The 20,747-nt window shown below is 37.5% G+C and overlaps 1 protein-coding gene across 4 annotated transcripts in view; it reads right to left on the bottom strand.

Annotated features, from left to right (window-relative positions):
• TOP2B (DNA topoisomerase II beta) overlaps positions 1–20,747 on the bottom strand; it is a 64,063-nt gene that overhangs the window by 20,554 nt on the left and 22,762 nt on the right. For all 4 annotated transcript variants that reach the window (XM_064672727.1, XM_064672738.1, XM_064672713.1 and 1 more), the window contains exons 6-18: positions 20,520–20,617; positions 18,894–19,106; positions 18,639–18,812; positions 14,220–14,321; positions 14,001–14,138; positions 12,272–12,410; positions 8,201–8,358; positions 7,357–7,482; positions 6,495–6,605; positions 6,285–6,390; positions 5,983–6,092; positions 2,577–2,669; positions 2,368–2,482 (exon numbers count right to left, since the gene is read on the bottom strand). In XM_064672727.1, the coding sequence (XP_064528797.1) occupies positions 2,368–2,482; positions 2,577–2,669; positions 5,983–6,092; positions 6,285–6,390; positions 6,495–6,605; positions 7,357–7,482; positions 8,201–8,358; positions 12,272–12,410; positions 14,001–14,138; positions 14,220–14,321; positions 18,639–18,812; positions 18,894–19,106; positions 20,520–20,617 (1,683 nt within the window). The remainder of the gene's footprint in view (positions 1–2,367; positions 2,483–2,576; positions 2,670–5,982; positions 6,093–6,284; positions 6,391–6,494; positions 6,606–7,356; positions 7,483–8,200; positions 8,359–12,271; positions 12,411–14,000; positions 14,139–14,219; positions 14,322–18,638; positions 18,813–18,893; positions 19,107–20,519; positions 20,618–20,747) is intronic.

Below are 20,747 nucleotides of genomic sequence, written 5' to 3'. Positions count from 1 at the left end.
GATTGCATCATATCTTCTGTATATTATCTAGAACTGATAACTAGTTCTAGATTATGCTTATTGACCTATTCAGAGTTTTAACTCACATACATTTACGAAATGCAGCAAAACATTGTTATGTGTTATCATTACTACCTTGGGTTAAACAAAATAATAATAAGGGGGGGGGAACAACCCAAAACCCAAAAAAACAAACAAACAAAAAACCGAAACAAAAACCAAAACAAAAACAAACAAAAAAAAAGAGACACTGACTACAATCTCCATTTTATTCAAATATGTAATTTTTTTTACAATAGGTCCACATCATGTTTTTCTACCAAGTCTACTGAATATAATAAAATTACAGGATTTTCTTTACATGGAAGGATCCTCAAGGAGTAAGAATGGTAACTAGTAACTGTGAAGAGATAATCAAAGTATTCTTCCTCTTCATTTTTTTCCAGAGTTTTGCCACCAGACTAGCCTGTTATGTTTCACCATATGATGCTAAAGGATGAAAACCATTGCTAGAGTACTACACCTGCTGAACAACTCACATATCCTTGCCCAGAATGCAGAATTACAGCTAAAGTTGGCAGAAAGGCTGATAGTAATTATATATAATATTCATAGCATTATATATCCATACATTATATTACAAATATACATAGACATACACAAATACATGAATAACTATGTTCCTTTCTTATTTTCTTACACTTTTGTAGAAAGAGTCTTGAAGAACTTCAATTCAAATTAACAGTTGTTTACTGCAAGTTTCATTCTTTATTTTAAGTTTCAGCAAAATCATTCTGCTGTTTCTGAGAAAGCAGTCGAGAGCATAGTATGTTAAAATGAACAATGACCTCTTGAAACATACATCTTTATAATTATCTAACTATGGGAGGAAGTAAGTCTGGAGAAGCTGAAACAGGCTGACATTCTTTGACTCCCTAGAGATGCATCTGCCATACCTAACTCAGCCTCATTCTGCAGCAAAGCTGAGGATTCATTCTACCAGGAAGCTACTGACCCTATCCCCTGGTGAACTATCTTAATCTCTCATCCAAAATACAAAAAGCTGTTGCTGCATGAATATTTTGGTATGGGTCTGTAGTGTCAAGAAGGTTGACCACCTCCACTGTAAAAAATATACTGGAAAGTGGAGACAAATGCGTGCCCCCCACTCCTACTGCCCCCATGAAACCTCAAGGCCTTTTTTCTGACCTTAGTAAGCTTATGCATATGGACAATAACATGGGCGGAAATTCCAGCTCACACTGTCTGCAGACAGTTTTACAAATGAAGCTCTAGTGTAGTGTAGTGTAGTGAAGCTGCTTCTTTTAATGTCCATGCTATTGCAAGGGGAGACTTAGTAAACCTGATTGACAGAACCCTAGCAAGATTATAGGTCACTGTAAAACAAGTAAACACTAGATCATTGCCTGTGGTGTAAGACTGAAGGGAGAAAACATTTGCATCTTTATCTGCATTCAGCTGCTGTCTTGAATTTTGATTATTATTAGCACTTAAAAGACCAGCTTTCTCTGATGATTTGACTAGAAACAAAACTTGTAGAGTGTGGTGAATAGGTCTGGTTACATAAAAAGGCTGAAACAGCTTAAACTTCCTCACAGAAGAAATACAGCAATTAGCACATGAATCACAGAATGGGTCAGGTTGGAAAGCACCACAGTGGGGTCATCTGATCCAACCCTCCTGCTCAAGCAGGGACATCCTAGAGCACATTGCAGAGGATTGCATCCAGACAGTTCCTGAACATCTCCAGTGAGGGAGACTCCACAACTGCTCTGGGCAACCTGTTCCAGTGCACGCTCACCAGCACAATAAAGAAGTTCTTCCTCATGTTCAGGTGGAACTTCTCGTGCATCAGTTTCTTCCCATTGTCTCTTGTCCTATTGCTTGGCACCATCAAGAAGAGCCTGGATCCATCCTCTTGACACACTCCCTTCAGATAGTTATAGATATTGATAAGGTCCCCTCTTAGTCGTCTGTTCTCAAGACTGAACCAGCCCAGCTCCCTCAGCCTTTCCTCATAAGAGATGCTCCAGTCTCTTAATCATCTTTGCTGCCCTCCACTGGATCAGCTCCAGAAGCAACACATATTGAGGGGTCCAGAACTGGACACAGCTCTCCAGATGTGGCCTCACTAGGGCTGAGTAGAGGGCCAGGATCATACCCCTCGCCCTGTTGGCAATGATCTTCCTAATGCACCTCAGGATACCATTGATATGAAATGATAATCAATACATAGAAGTTCTCATATTCTCTACTTGAACGCATTGATTCCAGTAAAAATCACAGCTTTAAAAACCATCAATAAAGAGGAATGTTACAATAAATCATAAGGAATTATCAGCTTACCATCAACAAGGGAAGGGATAGATCTCTCGTTGTCTGAATTTGAGAAAAGGATCAACTCCTTGTTAATGAAATCATTGTAAGTCAAATGTTTTGTTGCTGTGCCATATAAAAATTGCTGAAAAAAACCACATACATTATTCATTCAATACAAAACCTACATCACATTTAAATCTCACCCTGCAGATTTATTACTGTTATTTAGGACTCACCTCGGGAAGGCCATGTAGCCGACGCTGTCGTCTGTCTTCCATGAAATTTGTTAACCATTCTTTTCGGTCATCAATCTTCTTCTTACTGAAGGCCTGAAAAGATTCCAAACACACTAAATTATCAGCAATATAAATGTTTGTGTAAATGTATGTTACTTCAGTCAGAATTTTAATTATATTGCACTATCTGATCGAGTATTCAATAAGGCTTATTTGGACAAGCTAATCCATATAACTAATGTTTACATTTAAGCAGCAGTACCAGTACATGACTTTTCACACATTTTTGCACAATGTTTTTGAACTGACAGATCTTTTGCAGATTGCAATTTAAATTCATATTACTTTCCTGAAATTTGCACACATTTGGACAAATCTTATCATTCTTCTTCCCCTCTTCACATCAGAGTTGTCCTTTGATACACATTTGAAGGTCTTTCCCCACAGAGCTTTAAGGCTGGGTTCATCATTTAGACTGAAATATCTCTTATCAAGAAAATCTACTGAAGGTATTAGAAAAAATACCCTACTCTTCTTGTCCTCTCCATGCCCTGGAGCCACAGAATGCCAATAACTTGTAGTTGTTCCCGAATGGTCATTCCTAGTCCTCTTAAGAAAATTGACAAGTTGACAAAATCGAAACTGCATGAAAAGACTAAGACAGAGTTTAGGCCAGCTGACTGAAGGCCTCAGCCTTCATGACGACAAGGTGTAACTTTTAAGCAACCACCCTATGAAAGGACACAGGAATGTTCTGACTCCGTCATGTCAGAGAAACAGAGTTCCCCTTCGGAGAGTTTCTTCTCCAAAAGAGTACAAGAACACACAGAAACTGAGTATGTGGTTGCGAGACACTGGATTGTTACATTAATTATTGGTTCAGACCAACTCAAGGCAGGGGGTCTGGCAGGGAAGGGACAGGTCAAATTTCATGGAGGTGAGATAATGGCCTATCCCATATCTCAGCCCCTGCCAGCCACCCCGGGACACCCTGGAGCAGTGTCAGTCAAATGCAGGCCGGGAGCCTTCACCACACCCCCTTTTCTCCCTAACCCAGCCTCAGAACCGATAACACACTGAGAGCAGTGCCCCCCACCACACCCCCTGGAGCCCCTAACCCAGCTCCATAATGGAAAACACACTGGGAACACTGCCCCTCACCCTGCCCAGAGCTCCAGAGTGGCCAGTGGGCCGCAAGTCCCACCTGGGGGTGGGGGGTGTGGCCACAGGGGCCCCAAAGCTCCTAAAAGCAGCAACAAGTGCTCTCCGCGCTTGTTCCCACCCTGCCACCTGGACACTGGACTTGCACAAGACTCTGAACGGTAGCTATAATTTTCTCTTTTCCTCTCTTTCTTTACTTCTTCTTCTCCAAATCTCCTTTCTTAATATTTTGAGTAGCTTGAGATGGGCTGGATTTTGCTAAGCTGCATGGGTTAGCATGTGCTAAGTTAAGGTTTTGTGGAATGCTTTGTTTTGGTTGAACGCTACCCTTTAAACTTTTGCCAAGTACTCCTATTTTTTAAAGTTTACCTGTAAGAATACCTTGTGAGGAAACGTGCAGCTTTTCTCTTTTGCGCTCTCTCTTAAGGGTTTTAAAAGAACTGAGGGCTCTTCAATAGATCTGGCAAGTGGATTTTTGAAGCCTTACATATTTTTAAAGTAAAACCCCTCCAAGTGAGCTCGTAGCTCGGGTGCTGCGGTCTTACAGTGATTTAAGAAAGATTTCAACTACTTTAGGAAAGCTTTGTGAGTTGCTGAAGTACTGCCTCTTTTTCCTCAGGGAACAACATACAGAGACTCCATCGTGTCCTGATTTCAACCACTCTGCTGCATAAGAAGATAGTGATCAGCACTATCTTTTTCAAAGGACTCTTAACTGGAGCACTCCAAAAGAGCTCAATGAGTAGTTTCATTTCCTTGGAGACCATGATATTACATAATAAATATTAAACCTTAGTAATTTATTCTCTGAGAAAGGGACTAAGTGATATCACTGTGATTTGCATCAGACTGACTTCGTTTGTGACCAAAGCTTGGTAGTTCACAATGTCAGACATATGACAGCTTAAGACTAGGCTTTTGTAAAAAAAAATTACTAAATTCTTACAATTTTCTTCTGTCTCCTTTCAGTTTATCTATACCTTTTCCAGACCACTGACGTGAAAAATTACCAAGAGCTGTATCAGCATAAAAATTCTTTTAATAGAATAATAGAATTAAGAGCTTGAATAAAAACTGTTCTCAAATATTTATTCTTGAATAGAATAAGGAGGTTTTTTCTCTCTCCCCTTAAAACTGATATTTTAATACCTCCTGGGCTAGCAAAAGAGTTCTTCAGAATGCTGACAAATTTGCTATGTGAAATAACTTTTGCTTTCCTAGATTACAGCTATCATAAGGCCTGGCAGGGCCCATAATCTTACACCACCTATGCCCAGAGGTAATCTTGGGGCTGGGATTACAGCTATCAGCAGAAGAAACGTGGGTAGGAATAGAAGTGAAGCTTCTGCTAACAGCTCCAGTACTGGTCATAGCTGTTCAGGTGTAACAAGGATGACCAGCTTCATCCTGAATTCACAGAATACCATTTTAGACAACAGCAAGGATCAGCCATAACAGGTTACATGGCCTCAGGTATCAGCCTGAGTAGGGAGGCCTACTGGCAGACATAGAGATCAGAATTCTATTATTAAAAACACACATTTTACAGCATCCATGGTATAAGGAAAAAGTTGTTTTGTCTAAGACGCGTATTTTTCCATTTTTCTTTTTTTTCTCTCCTACCTTTTTTTTCTCTCTAATACGACCTACAATTAAAATAGCAAATTTAAGTAGATAAAAGTTGAAATACTTCTTGAAAAAGCAGCTTCATTCCAGACGCTTCATCCTTTGTCCTTCCACAAATTTTCTTTGAAACACAAGTACTTCCCTTTACTCAACTACGTACAAGATTGCAAATTCAAATATGTAGAGCACATGCATGAATACACATATGCCACAGTGATATATCTTCAATGAATAAATAATATTTACCTGATCTTATGTGCTCAGAAACAAAATAAGGATGCCTAAGTAGATGTGAAACATAATTTGTCTGGGCTCTATTTTCTTACATAGAGTACTTTTTTGCATGTTCTGTCTTTAAAAGCAAGTCTGACCGTAACATTTCTTGAAATCGACATTACACAAAACTATCAAAGCTAAAAGCAGAGGGTAGAGCTGATTTTGTAGCATGGATAACCCTTATTCCAAAATTTAAAATATTTTCCAAAAGATTCTTTCTCTCGTAGAAGTACTTTTTTCAGGTACTCCAAAAACCATAACAACCCTTCAAGGTCTTTCTCATGTGCCATTTTCAGCAAACAATGGAAACTAAAACATATCATATACAGAAGCACTTTCTTACCAGTGTAATGGCAGCATCATCCTCAGGACCAGCATACCGAAATAAGATCCTATGTCTTTCCATGTCAGCAAAATATTCTTTTGCTTCTTTAGCAGTGCTGGTACCCAATCCTGTACAGTAAAAAGAAATTGTTACTCAATATTAAAAATTTAAGTTTTATTATCTTACCCCTTTTATTTTACTGGGAATATTATAAAATCATTACATAAGATGCTATCATAAAAACAGCTACAAATAAAACTTCATAGCACCCATTTATTATTATTCATCAATAGGGTTCACTTATTTGTTTTTAAACAAACCTTTGTAGTATTTTATCTTCCATGCTTTATGATTCTCCATATGCTTTTTCCACTCATCAAATTCAGGGATACTATAGAATGAGAGTTCTTGCTTATTTTTGCTTGCCTTTAAAAAAACAAAACAAAACAAACAAAACAAACAAACAAAAAAAATCAACTTTTCTGTTGCACTATAAGTAATCCATAAAATCACAATAATAGAATCTGTACCTTCACAATAGGGGTGATGAATTCCTCAAGAAAACCATGTTTCAACAGTGATGGCCAATTGTGATGAATAAAATTAATCAACAAGCCCTTTATGTGAGATCCATCCTGATCCTAAGTGAGAACATGAAAACATGAGGCAATCTTTTCAAATGTCAGATTTCCAAAACCACCAAAAACCCACTCACTGGCCTGGATACATCAAAACAATATCTGCTGATAGAAAGTATAGAAGGGTACAGCTAGTTTTAATTTGTATTCCAAAATGGACCACCTGTGACATAACCACCTGTGAATAGCACTATCCCCGAGCTAATAATAAGCTCTTCCAATCCAAGTGCATGGTTGCAGTTCAAAGATTCTCTGCCTGTGTTATGTTTTCATGGAGAGCTACACAGCTCTCCCAGACACCAGAGAGTCGAATTTTTGTGGAAGACAGTCAAGCCTGGCCCACAGTTCTCATCGGTGGAAAGATGCTTGATAGTTCAATCATGAGATTATCCAACAATAATTGCCTTCGTTCTTGTCTCTACCTGACTTGCTAGCAATACCACCTCATCTACTGTTCCCTTTTGTCCTTACTTTCAACCTATTTTTGAGTTATCAAAAGTATGTTTTTATTATTACTTTGCCTTCTCTACTGTTTTGTGCAGCAAAGTCCAGTTGTTCCTTTGGAGTAACCAAAACACCACCATAGATAAATTAATCCTGTAAAGAAACCTCATACATTAGGGATTCCCCCTGAATGCATCCACACTGTCATAGCTGAGACAGGTTGTAATGCACAAAAACATAACCTGTGAAATTGCAGCAAGACATATCATAGGAAGCTCTGTATATTAAAACCTGTGAATTTCAGGCTTACTTGATCTGTCATAATCATAATTTTTCCATATCTCAAGCTTTTCAGAGATTCTGGATCTTCATAGCTTTTCTTGTATTGTAGTCCAACTATTTTGATGATATTGTTGATTTCTGCGTTTTCCATAATCTGTATAAAAAAGTTATTTTTGAAGTCAATGTAAAAAACAGAAATTTAGAAATATCCCAGTCTTTTTCAGGTGGGCTTGAGAGCTTCTTTTTCAATGCATCCCAGCCTCAACTTCATAACCCTTTTACGCCCAGCCCCTTGCAGCCTTTGCACTTCTAAATATTTCTTCTGTACGTGCAAATTCTCAAGACTGCACCACACTCTTTCTCCTCTATGGGCAGAGCACTTTGGGTCAGGAAAGCAAGAAGAAAACTGCATGCTTAACAAAAAGTCATCTCACAGAGCTGCCTTCTCCTTCCACTGTTTCTGTGGGCATATGCAACACATCTCTTATTACAGACAAATTATGGAGGGCAGCAGAAATAATGAGATGGGGTAACGCTGCTGCACTCAGGTTGTGAGCCAATAAAATCACATGGCAATAGAGAGTATAAAAAATTTTAGGGTTTTTAAATATTCATGTGAAATATTAATATGAGTCATAGCAAAATTTCCTTCCACTTGTGAAGAAATTAACTTTGTCATCCCAGTACTGCATTACTACACTTAGTATTTCCAGGCTTATCCCAGGCCTTAAAGTAGCTGGTACTTTATGAAATCTCAGCCACAAAATTTTCGTGAAAAAATAAAAATTCAAATATGAAGATGTAAATCTAGAAATCAAAAATAAACACAAGACATCCATTTGTCCCCAAAAGGAGAGGAAAAAACTGCATACCTGTTTGTGAGAAGCTTCTCGAACATTGAGAATTTTGCCCCTGAGTGGGAACACTCCATATCTGTCTCTACCAATAACACCTAAGCCAGAGACCGCTAAAGATTTGGCCGAGTCTCCTTCTGTCAATATTAACGTGCAGTCCAAGGAATGTTTGCCACCTGCAGGCCAGGAAGAAGTAGAGGGAAGGCAAAAAAAACCAGAAAGCATAACTCAAATAAAAGAAATACAACTGAATTCTTCCTTCTCCTCATTTAAATACACTGAATTTCTATTTTTAGGGATGGCCCTCCATACCACTAACACTGCGCAACAAGAGCGAATATCCTTGCCCTTAGCAGTACATTATGGATTTCTATGGAGAAGGAGCAAAATAGACAAAATGGGATGTAATGGTGGCACATCTTATGCAATGGTCTCTATATGTCTGCACAAAAAAAGTCCAATTGCTTCTGTACCTTTACCATTTCATTTTTCTAGCTGCAAATTTCTTACACACATACATTATGCATGTCTGAGTTACATACAGGAGTTATTTCCCATTCTGTATTTCCCCTTTCCTCACAGTACATTTTAAAAAGTAATTTATGAAATAATTTTTGTGGGTATCCCTTTTTATTGTCCATCAGCTGAAGCCAGACAACACTAAAAAAAACTTGACAGAAAAGCTCAAAAGATGAGAACATTTGCACGTATTATATCTCACAAATTTCCTGAACAGAAAAATAAATCTTCACTAACAATGTAATTTTGACTCTACAAGACACACTGCATTTTGGTGCCTGTATGCCCAATATATTCAAAACTGGAATGACATTTATATTCTGTTTATTGCAACTGCAGTAGTGGAATAGATGTTCCAAATAACAAGCAGGTTGAAAAAAGGAATCTATCCTTTTGCAAGGGTGCAAATGCTCATTAAGCAGTTTTGCTATTTTATCAAGGCTAAGCGGTAGGAAAGACTACAAAAAACTTCAAGCTGGTTAAGTCTCCCCTATTTCTAATAAGGTAAATTTTGAATATACTGGAATTTAAAATAGGTGCTGTGATTTGCTTTTACCTGGTAGGTAAAACCCACCCCATACTTCCTATGGCACAGAATTTACATTCAACATCTTTGGTTTTCTGAATCAAGAAGTTTGGCCTAATGGAATCTAAATTAGGCAGCTATTCACACTGTCAATAACTACCTGTCAACAAAGTGGACTCCAAATACCAAGAATAATACTAGTCTACTGTTTCAGAATATAAGACAGCCAATATTTTTCCCTAAGTGAACTGCAGAAGACACATCTGAATGTAATCCAGGTGGACTTCCTTCTGAAACGGATGCAATCATTAGCAATTAATTTCGTGGAAATACAATGTGCCAGGTATTTTCCTGAGCATGGTTCTGAAGAACCCAAAGAACTATATCAACCAGTAGGTTCAAAAAACACTCTTATGCTTCACCAGATTAGGTAATCCTCCTAATCCACCTCCAACAAGCCACAGAACTATGCATACCTCATCAAGATCACAAAAAAGCAAGAATGACCAGGTATAGGACTCATTCCTTACAGTGGGGGAAGAAATCTGCAGCAACTACATCACTGTACAGATACATCTCTCTCCTATTCTTATGTATTAACAAATACATCAACTACAACATACTGCATTTTGCTCCCAGGCTACACACAGGTTACTCTGTGTGACACATATGAATGTCTTGAAACAATCTGTATCTTCATGTATCATTTAAACCTTTTCTCCTCTTCAGACCTCTTACTGGGAGGTCTGAAATTCTTTTGAAAACATGATGAATAACTCTTCACAATATACTCACAGTTGTGCACATTCTTAGGCAATATTCACATAGAAAAGTTGAATTTTTCGGACCTAGAAATACTGATCTGCCTCTCACACACAGAAAGAGAACATACAGCCCTTAATTCACCTGAGCCTTAGGATCCCCCAGTCATAGAATCACACAATGGTTTGGGTTGCAAGGGACCTTAGAGATCATCTAGTTCCAAGCCCCCTGCCATGGGCAGGGACACCTTTAACTAGACAAGGTTGCTCATGGTTTCATCCAACCATGACACTTCCAAGGATGGGACATCCACTACTTCTCTGGGCAACCCGTTCCGGTGTCTCACCACTGTCACAGTAAAGAATTTTTTCTGTACTTCTAACCTAAATTTCCCCTCTTCCAGGCTGAACCCATTACTCTTTGTCCTTTTACCACAGTCCTTTCTATTAAGGTCCCAAAGGCAAAGACTGATAGTTCTACAGTGTTTTTTGTCTGTGTACTCATTAAAGAATTTCCATGGTACCAGTACTTCTTTTTTCCCTTTATGTTAAGAAACATCATCAGTGAGGCGCCATCAACAACTGAAGTTCATTGAGACAAGTTCTCAAGAGCAGACCAACCCCCTCGGCCACACTGAAGGAGTCACTCTTTCATATCACCTTCTGCCTTCCCTTTCTCTATGAAAGCAGAAATCAAAGATCCTGACTATTTTTGATTGTGCAAAAAGAACAAAATATTCCTTTTCAAGAATAAACAGATGATCTATATGATACCTTCACTCTTTAAAAAGAAATTACTAAAGAACTTTTTACTAAATGTATTATTAGTGATCCTCTAATTTAAAACACCTCTTCCAGTATAGATAACACTTCAGAAAGTCAGGCAAAGCCTGCATATGACAATACACATTGTACTCAGAAACTGAATGCCTCTCTGCCTCTCTGAGTGTCCACCTCAAACATGCAATGCCTTCAGTGCGAGAAACGCAGTATGTTCCAGATCTTCAAAAAACCAATACCTGGGTAAGCCTCCTTGGGAGATGCAGAGTTCCCACTCCCCATAGAACTAGGCAGCAGAGAAATACTTGGGTAACAGGGATTCAAGACATGCAAAGCTTTAGGCATCAGTGTTGAGCCCAAATGAATCCTTACATGCCTGCTTAGTTGAGGAAGTTTCAGGGTCCCCCCATTAAAAAACTGCGTAAGAAGTGATTTTGAAGGCTGGTCTCCAAAGCAGAGCTAAAAAATCCTATGAAGAAAGTGTGCCCAAAATCACTCATTATATGATTTAGGAGCATTAGGCTTAATATCCATAAAATATATAATTTCTCCAAGCACACAATCTTCTACGGAAGAAAAACACCAGGAACTTACATCTGATTAGGGAATGCCAATTCCACAAACAAAACACTAGTTAAAGGAGACATGATTACCAACTTTTGAGGCAAAATATGACATCTGAATAACAGGAAAAATAATAAAATAGTGAAGAAAACAAATTTTTAAAAAAATCAGTACCAAGGAATCAAAAAAGGAAGAAAATCAAACAGGTCTCATCATCTCATTGAGCTTCTTTACCAGTCTTACATGCTTTTACCTACTCAGCCCACCCGCCGACTTCATTGCAATTTCTCTATCATTGTTTAATGTAAGGATGCATTAAAAATTAAATAACATTAACAAAGAATGGCAACATTTCAAGCTCTTTAGCCATATGTGCCTCTCAAATAACTCAAGAACAACTCCCATTGCTATTGGCACAAAGATCCTGATCCCTATCTATGCTAAAGAAGCAAGCCAGCAGAGATTGCCAGTTTGCCCTATATTCCCAGACAGGAACCTAATGGCATTTAAAGTATTATGAAAAAAGTCTCTTGAACCATTCCCTCAGGTGTGCACACTATGTGATCTACTTCCTATAGCTTGTGGCCCTATAATGATTCTGATATTTTTACATTAGAAAGATCAAGAAAACCTCCAAAACAGAATACTGGTAACACAAAATTTAGCAGGAAACCACAATTAGAATATACACACACTCTTCCAGTATCAAACTAGACTTCTGCTTTTGTTCAGTGTTATTAAATCTCTGCTCTAGAGAGGATAGTGTTCCTGATATCAAACTCACCATCACGCTTTAAATTCTATCTCCAGAAAGTTTAGAAAACTAGAAAGACTTTTATTAAAAAATCCATAAGGATGAAAAATAAAGTCAGGTTTAAAATTATCATGTTTGTGAAAAATTTATGAAACATTAAAGAAATTAAAAATAAGTGCTCTTACCAGCATCATTAGCATCATCCAGTTTTGGAATGCCCTTGATTTTACTGTGTTTCACTGATGAACATTTCTTGTTCAGCTGAGTTTGTGCCTTAAATTTGACCCAATTCAAAATACTCTCTATGATACCACAGTTAGAGGCCTACGAGTAACAAATCAGAATTGTGGATGAGAAAAATGAAGCTTCACATAGCAGATTCTTACATCTCAATTCTAAGTCACTGATCTAACACTGCTTCTCAAAGCTCTCTAAATTTTAAAAACTGCAATATATGAAAGTCAAGGAATTAACATATACCTTACTCTTTAGCATTTTAAGCACATGCAACCAAAACACATCACACACAGAGCATCCTCTTCCACCCCTTATGTAACTGGTAGAAAGAGGAAAGGAGGTCTGAGAACTAACAAGAGGTTGTCTTATGTTGTGTGGTTGATGTGCTGAGACATTTTAGTTTCTAAAGCACCTGTTTCCTGGACTTGATAGCAAAAAGTAACCATATGGGATACTTGTGGCCATTTAAAGTTTCTTTGGAAATGACTGGAAATGGCTGAAAGACAATCGAAATCATTTAAGAATAAGGCTTTATATCAACCATTTGAGAAACGGATATCATTTTTAGAAACACATCTGCAGAAAAAGTAGCATATAGCATATTTTCTAAACTGAAACTGCTTTAGGTTTGGTTCCACATCAAAACAAAATACAGGTGGAACAAAATACTGTGAGCTTTGGCTTTTCATTATCCCCCACAATACAGCATTCATTGTGGAGATTCTGCTGCACATTTAACACATCTGGAAATCAATGTTCAATTCAGGGAATATTAGAAACACTATAAATCGAACCTGCTGATTGAAATACAACAGGTATTCACTCTTCAGATTTTGTTATATGATACTGTGTTGTGGGTTTTTTTCCCTGTAAGTTCTATAAGAATGTCACTTGTAATACAGAATTAGAAGCTGAAAACATTACACAGCAAGTGGAGTTTTGATGCCAAAGAGTATGAGCAGTAGCACCATTCTCCTTACTACTGGCGTTCCATTTATGCTACTGGCCCTAAATAGGACACATTATATTGAGTTCTGGCTAACAGAAGTCTTCCTTCGCTTCATTGTATAAAAATGTAATAGAGGAAAACCCTCTATGACATATTTGTACTAGTATATTAATTTAGAATATCAATTCTTAGCCCATCTACAGAAAAAAATTTAAACCTCTTGCCCAACAATAATGATCACTTTTAATACTACAGCCCCAGTTCTGCATTTCTATGATTACTGGAAGAACAAGTACATGTGACATATCCTCTCCCTCTCTTTTCACCTTAGTGAAACAGAACAGGACTGATACCAAAGAATAAGGTAGACAATATTCTCAACTTCAGAAAAATCTTTTAACACAAAAATAATTGGTCAAGGACTATGTTTAGGTTTTAAGAGTCACATTCATTTCATCAATATAAATACCAGAATCTCCAACAAATGAGCTGATCAGGTCAAGCTTGCTTTTAAATCCAGGGTAAGAGTCAAAACACAGTCGTTGCTTCCACTATTAAGACCAGAGGTTCCTCCATCCCATTTTAACAGTATGCAAATGTCACTAGAATACCATAATGCACTAAAATTAACCTTCTGCTACAAAGCATACATACACTTGGATCCAGTATGTCAATTCCTGTTTCACAGGGGGGAAAAAAAAAAGGAAAGAAAAAAAAGGTTTACTTACTGCTTTAAAAAATTTCTCAGATAGCTGGCACTTTGACCCAAAACTTTTAGGTTGCAATGTCATGTTTTCCTTTGTCTGGGAATCAAACGATGGGTTTTCAATCAAGCAATTAACAAAAACCCATATATGATTCTTCACCTGTTGAAAACATAGAAACCAGTTTACTCAATAAAGTTCCCACATTCATATTTTTCAATATTTTTTTATAAAGTAACTTGCCTGAAATGGTTTGACTGAAACTCCAGCTTTATTCTTCTTTTTCACCACTTCTATCAGTTTGCCCACAACTTGATCCACCACGTAATCAACATGCCTACCACCCTGAATGAAGAGAAAAAAAACCAAACCAAAATAACAAAATAACTATTGAATTTCCTAATAGCTTTTATCAGTATTAACTAAGTTCCTGTAGTCATACTTAAATTCGGAAATTCACGTACATTAAGTTTATCATAAGAAAGAGAAATTTGGTTGGAAGTTTCTCTTTCATGTCATTCAGTCTTCATTCAAGTGAGGATGACAGAAGTTACACGGAACAGAAGGAGACCTTTCATTCACTGTACAGTGATGGACTTCAAATGCAGCTGCTTACAGTTTGCAACAGGATACAAAACCTTAAGAGTACGGCATATCTAAAAATTAATCTGCAGTACTGGGAGGTACCTACAACGCCACACAGCTGTTATGTGCCTTTTTAACTGGCACATAAATAACCTTGGACTAAAAAACCCACATATTTGTTCCTCAAATTAAACTTTCCCCACTAGGTTCATTAAAAAATGATGTTCACGAGCTTACCCTCAGATTATACAGCACTCATGCCTATTCCTTCCCACAAGTGATCTCACCTTTTCTTAGCTGTATTACAGAACTCTTGGCATAAATGCTATTAGCAATAATTCTTTGCTAGCCTGGGACTTCAGCAAATGGCGAGAAAACTGCAAATAGCCAACCACGAGACCCCGAAAACTTTGAAAGAACAGAACAAGACAACCTTGTGGAGATGACCAGTTCTTCTTAAAACTCACCAGAGGCTAAACCTGTTCCAAATTCATATCGGATGGGGCAACAAGAGATCCATATAGAGCATGCAGTTAACCATAAGCTGGCAAACCTTAGGAGACCACAGGGCAACAACTTGTAGCTACATAATCACGGTGCCACCACTCTTCTAGCAAACAAAAGCAGTCCGCTGGACTCCCTGACAGTTACTACTCAAATGCAGAGGGGACAAAAAAAAGAGGCTTATAAGCAACTTCTTGCATCATCACAGTGATGAAAACAAAGAAGGAAAGAATATATAGGATTTTTCTTCCTCTGTTGCACCATCAGAGCTGAAAGTGAAACATTCATAGGGCCTGTCACGATTCTTCCTTTTACCCTATAAGAAAGAGGCCTGAGCACTGGTTATCCTTGTTTAAGGGCTTTTCAACCAGGTGTTTCAAATGAAGCCTTCAGAGCAAGAAAACTTTTGGTGGAGGCAACATTTTCAGATCCCAACTATGATCCCTACCATAACAGACCCCGAGGAAGAAATACTTATTTATTTACTTAAACTTTGGAAGTAGTAAGTCAGAAATGTTATCCTTTTGAAGCTATATATAACTCAAGCTTTGCAATACAGCAGGATGATGAAAACACGTTTCTAAGTGTGCAGCCGTGAGCGAGCCACGTTCAGAGCTCGGAGTTGGGAACCTCTCAGCCATCTCACCAGCAGGTGGCACAAGTACCCACTATGGAACCATGACAGCCTAGAACTGACCCCGCTGTCACAGCAATTCCGTACAAGACATACTAAATCTAGAGGGCTGTCTGTGATTATTATGACTTCTGCACTATGGGAAAACAGCGCTATGACTGCATAACCTTCTTTTTCCAGAAGGTAGTGACTGGAACCCCAGTCTTGCATATTTCACGATGCAAAGGTGTCTAACAAAACACTAACAACTAAAAATCTTAAAAATGGAGCTTTGACTGCCTCCTATATACATTTAATTCTTATCATCTTGAATAGCCAACAGCCCCAATTGATTTGGAGGCAAGCCAAACTTAAATTCTACAGACAGACAGATGGCTTATATGGCAGAAAAGTTCAGAAACTAATTATAAATTTGAAGTTTTAATTTAATTAAATATACAAATAAAATACTAATTTATTTTGCATTTGTTTTCTATTGTACTTATTTTATTAGAATAAATCTGAAAACTGGAATAGTCTTGAATTTCTTGCTGAACTCCAGCAAATTTTAACAGGCTGGGATTCTCCCTCCATCCAAGTCTACTCTCTGACACTGCAACTGTATTAGCTGAGCATTTCTGCTAAAATGATTAGCAGTATTCGAGTTAGCAGTGACACAACATTAAAAATATTATTAGATTGCTATGTCAAGAACTGAAGTTTCTACTATGATTTCTACCACAGCTAATATTTGAAATTCCGAACTTGAGAAGACTATGTTTAATTAGTTTACAAGTCTCCCTCTAAAGGTTATTTGTACAACTGTAACGGCTACAAACATTCTTTCAAATGCTGCCTCAGAGCCTGAAGTCAAATTCTGTGTGCTTTACTGTAGCAAAATTTTGAATAAATGGGGAGCTTACCAAGGTAACAAATTTACAAGAACCAAACAACAGAGCTGTGCCTCAACACACTGCCTGACCTTCCAAACAACCCTCAAAAAACCAACCCAATAAACCTAAAAAAAAAAAGTTTTTTGGAATTTATAGGAAGTTTAAAAAAGATGGACGGGAAGTTATGACTGGATGAAATTTATCCAGAAACAGAAATGAAAAGCTTTCAGCAAACACCTATAAATAACCAAAACACAGCTGAAATGAGCTCCTCACCTGTCAGCAGACAAGGGGACAGGCAGTTGACACTGTTAGTTTCTAGCCATTATGTCCCATTAGTGGGCAGTTGCATATCAATTGCTGGTGAGGTGGTTCACTGGCCCTGAACATTCCACATCCAGTCACACACATAAGGCATGGATCAGGAGAGTGGGAAAAACTAGAAATTCCACCACTTACCTTTGAAGAATACACAGTACTTTTCTCTATGAATTTTCTTAGAGAATATATGATAACAATGTATGTGAAACTGCATGATGGGTGAAAACTGATCCAAAAAAGTAAAATTCAAAATTTTGAATAAATGTATGCAATATATTTGACTTAGAAGTCAACTACTACTCATTTTTTTCAAACACATTTTCTTAACCTGGTATCAAGCATAATTAAGTTTCTCTACATTGGCAGCTTCCTCATAAAAAGTATTGTACACATCTTTAAGGTCATGGTTTTATTCTTCTTTATGCCGCATAAAGAGGTCCGAATTAAAATTAAGTTGTAACCCTTCAACTACCAGATACTTGTTCAAAACTAGGGATGACAAATGTATCAGGTAAGAATTAAAATGCACACTTAGAAAGTAAATATTCTAGAATGAAATAAACTGTCCCCATTACCACTGAACGCTTGTTCAGCTGAACTGAAAATGACTGAAAAGAAGTTACGTAGTAAAAATTATATCGCACCAAAACACCAGCTACACATCACCAACTCCCAAGGCTAACACTGGTACTTCTAGGCACCTGCTGGCCTGGGGACTCCACTCACTGTAACCACTGATGCTTAGGAACCACTTGTGCTACCATCAGAATTTTCTTTTGACTCTCTTAGAAGAGATCTGAGCAAGGAGAAGTTTTCAAGGTCCTGATTACCAATTCTTATCATTCCCATCTTTTGGAAAGCTCACAGTTAGGATTTCCTAAAAGCAGTCTCACCAATGACTAGTACTGCTTGTTCTATTATTATTAGATCTAGCTTGTTAAATCTGCTAGATCTAACAACTAGACTGTCTAGTTGCTAGATCACTCATCAGGTGCAACTTGCGAAGAGCAGAAATGACAAAGACTTTCTTTCACCATGGTGGATCTCAGATCCCTAAACCTGGTCCATTCCAAATGGGAGTAAATGAGTGTTATGCCAGCTGATTGCAGGCCATAGCCTCGGTGTCTGACCACTCCAGCAATTTAAGAAGCACAAAGCTGTACTTTAGTATGCTGAGCATATTGCTGCTTTATCATAACTGAAGGTTTCTCTATGGTCTCATTTCACTACAGTTGCTACTAAGTACAAAGAAAACCTAGATACCCTAGATAGGTAAAACAAAATCTCAACACTTCAGGCCAATTTTATACATCAAAAAGCAGTAAACAGATAGGCATTTTTTCAAGAACACCAAAAGCCATTTTTGTCCTCCAAAACTTGTTACTGGTAGCCTCAGAGAGGTTTGTATATTTTTTACCTTATTTTCAGAATTATCTTACTACAATGTGTTAAAAATGAAGGAAGGAATAAATTACTTCCATTGATTTTAATCAATTCCACGTATGCTCACGTAAAACATCACCGATAATGATTAGTAGTGTTTTCAAAACTAGTGCATATGTAGAAATACTGCTGTGAATGCATTTTGATTCCATCCAATTGCTCTGCCAGTTCCTCTCATGCAAAGGATTCTCTCACCTGCTTATTTGCAGTAACCCAGTTTTATTTTTTATCCGGTCCCTGGGCATAACCTCAGCACATATTTTATCATTTACATTTTTTTTACCATTTGATCTAACTACTCACCTTTGTGGTAGCTATGCTATTTACAAAGCTGATTTGCTGGAACCCCTTCTCGCTCAGAGTGAGGCACACATCCCACCGTTCATTCACAACTTCGTGAATGACTTTGAGCGCGACTCCAGTTTCATCCAGCTTGTCTTTAACGTAGAGATCTACGTAACTGCGGAATCCATTTACCTGCAGGCAACAAAGGTAGCAATCACTGCTCTTCGCATCAAATACTCAGTACACCCAAGATACTTTATGTTATGCTCTTACAGGTAATTTCTTCCCATTCAACATGACTTTGACTCCTTTGCACGACCCAGCCAAATCATACGCTCGTCTTGTCATGAGGGCCACAATATCCTTATCAAGCTTTTCCATTTTAAATTTAGATAGGTCTGGCTGGAATGTAATGCATGTATAGTCATCACCATCAAAATGCTTAATCTTGGGCTCAGAGGTCTTCATCATGTTGTTCATCCAAGTCTTTGGAAATAAAACAGTTTAAATGTTAGTTTACAATATATGCCATCCTCCTCCTTTGTTCCCTTTTCCAACTATGCTAGGATTGCAACAGTTACAAAACAAAAAGCTCACAAACTTCTTTTACAAGTTTCCTCTGGTAAAACATTACACAAAATTAATTGTTTTACAAAGATAAGCATAAGCATAGGTGACAGCACATCTGTGGTTTCTGTAAACCTGCAGGTATTACTACACTGGTGGACATGATTCTAACACAAATAGGGCCTCTCCCAGAACTTACTAAATTAGATACAAGTGAGCTGTCTTTATAGGCTTTATTACCCATCCATTTAACACTTTCAATCTACTACACACTTCTACAGAGAGGCTTTTTGGTCCCTGTGCAGAGGCTTGGTAGTCTCCAAGACAGCATCTTGGTGGCTGACCAGTTTGCCAAAGCATGCCTTTTGGAAAAACCAAGGTGCCCAGACTTGACTCAGGAGTCTTGTGTTGTTCCCCATTTAAGAACACGGGCACATTTACGTGATCAAGCAGAACGTCTGCTCACAGCATGTATCAAAGTTCAGTTGTACTAAATTTTCAAAATTTTGAAAATACTGGAAAATGTAGCACTTTTAAGTCATAAAGCATATAATTTTCAAAAAGTAAAATTAAATCGATATTAATTTGCCCTCGGCAGTCAGCAGAAAATATTACATTTTTTAAGAGACAAGCGTAACAGATTAAATGTATTATTTATTTAGTGACATGACAGCATGACCAAAAATTAATTCTTTGTCCAGAAAGAAAGAAAAAGATTTACCAGCTGGGAAGGACTCCAAAGCCAAGGAACTTTGGTATCTAATACTCTACCAAAGTTCTTTAAACTTTTAGAAAGGTGGCCATCTCAAAGTTGTATACAATAAATCTGATTGCGTTCAACCTTTGGTCTGTAGGTGAACAATGAGCAATGGGTTCAAATGGGGGGTTTGCACTTAAGTCAAGTTAGGGTTAATGAAATTCATGACATAAACACTGAAAAATCTGTTTCTTAACACTATACAAAATTATACAGATAATTGTTTCCATGTTTGTATAGCTAAGTAGAAAGATTTTTTGGCAAGTTATACAACAGCAATTATAAAACGTTGCAACTGAACATATTCCTTTTCACGGGTGCATGAATATACTTAAGTTTTAACAGAAATTTGTTTTTCATTTTTAATCACCTAACCCTCTGAAGAAAGTATTACTTAACCCAGAAAGTCTAATACATAGAAATACCAATTTTACTGACTGAGCTAACCTAGCCTGCAAACTCTACACATCCATCTGAATGATAAATGATTAAGTTCATTAAATATTCCTGAAATATATGGGCTAAATTTTAAATTTATAACTACAGCAAAAGAAAATTTTTGAACATTTCTATACCTGCTTAAAGCTGTGTTTGTATTCCTTGCAAGCAGTTTCAACTGTAAACTTTGTACTAAATATGTTACAAAGTTTTGCACCATAGCCATTGCGCCCACCTGAAAAAACAACACATAGTACACTAGGGTCAGTTTAAATTTAGGATAATAAATAATGTCCTAACTTATTAAATTTATTTTTCCCTTCATTTCAAGAGCACAAATGTTTAAGTGCTTACATAAATAGAAT

Source organism: Pseudopipra pipra, chromosome 1, assembly GCF_036250125.1.
Source record: "Pseudopipra pipra isolate bDixPip1 chromosome 1, bDixPip1.hap1, whole genome shotgun sequence".
NCBI classification, from domain to species: domain Eukaryota; kingdom Metazoa; phylum Chordata; class Aves; order Passeriformes; family Pipridae; genus Pseudopipra; species Pseudopipra pipra.
This window is presented reverse-complemented; position numbering and strand designations above follow the sequence as displayed.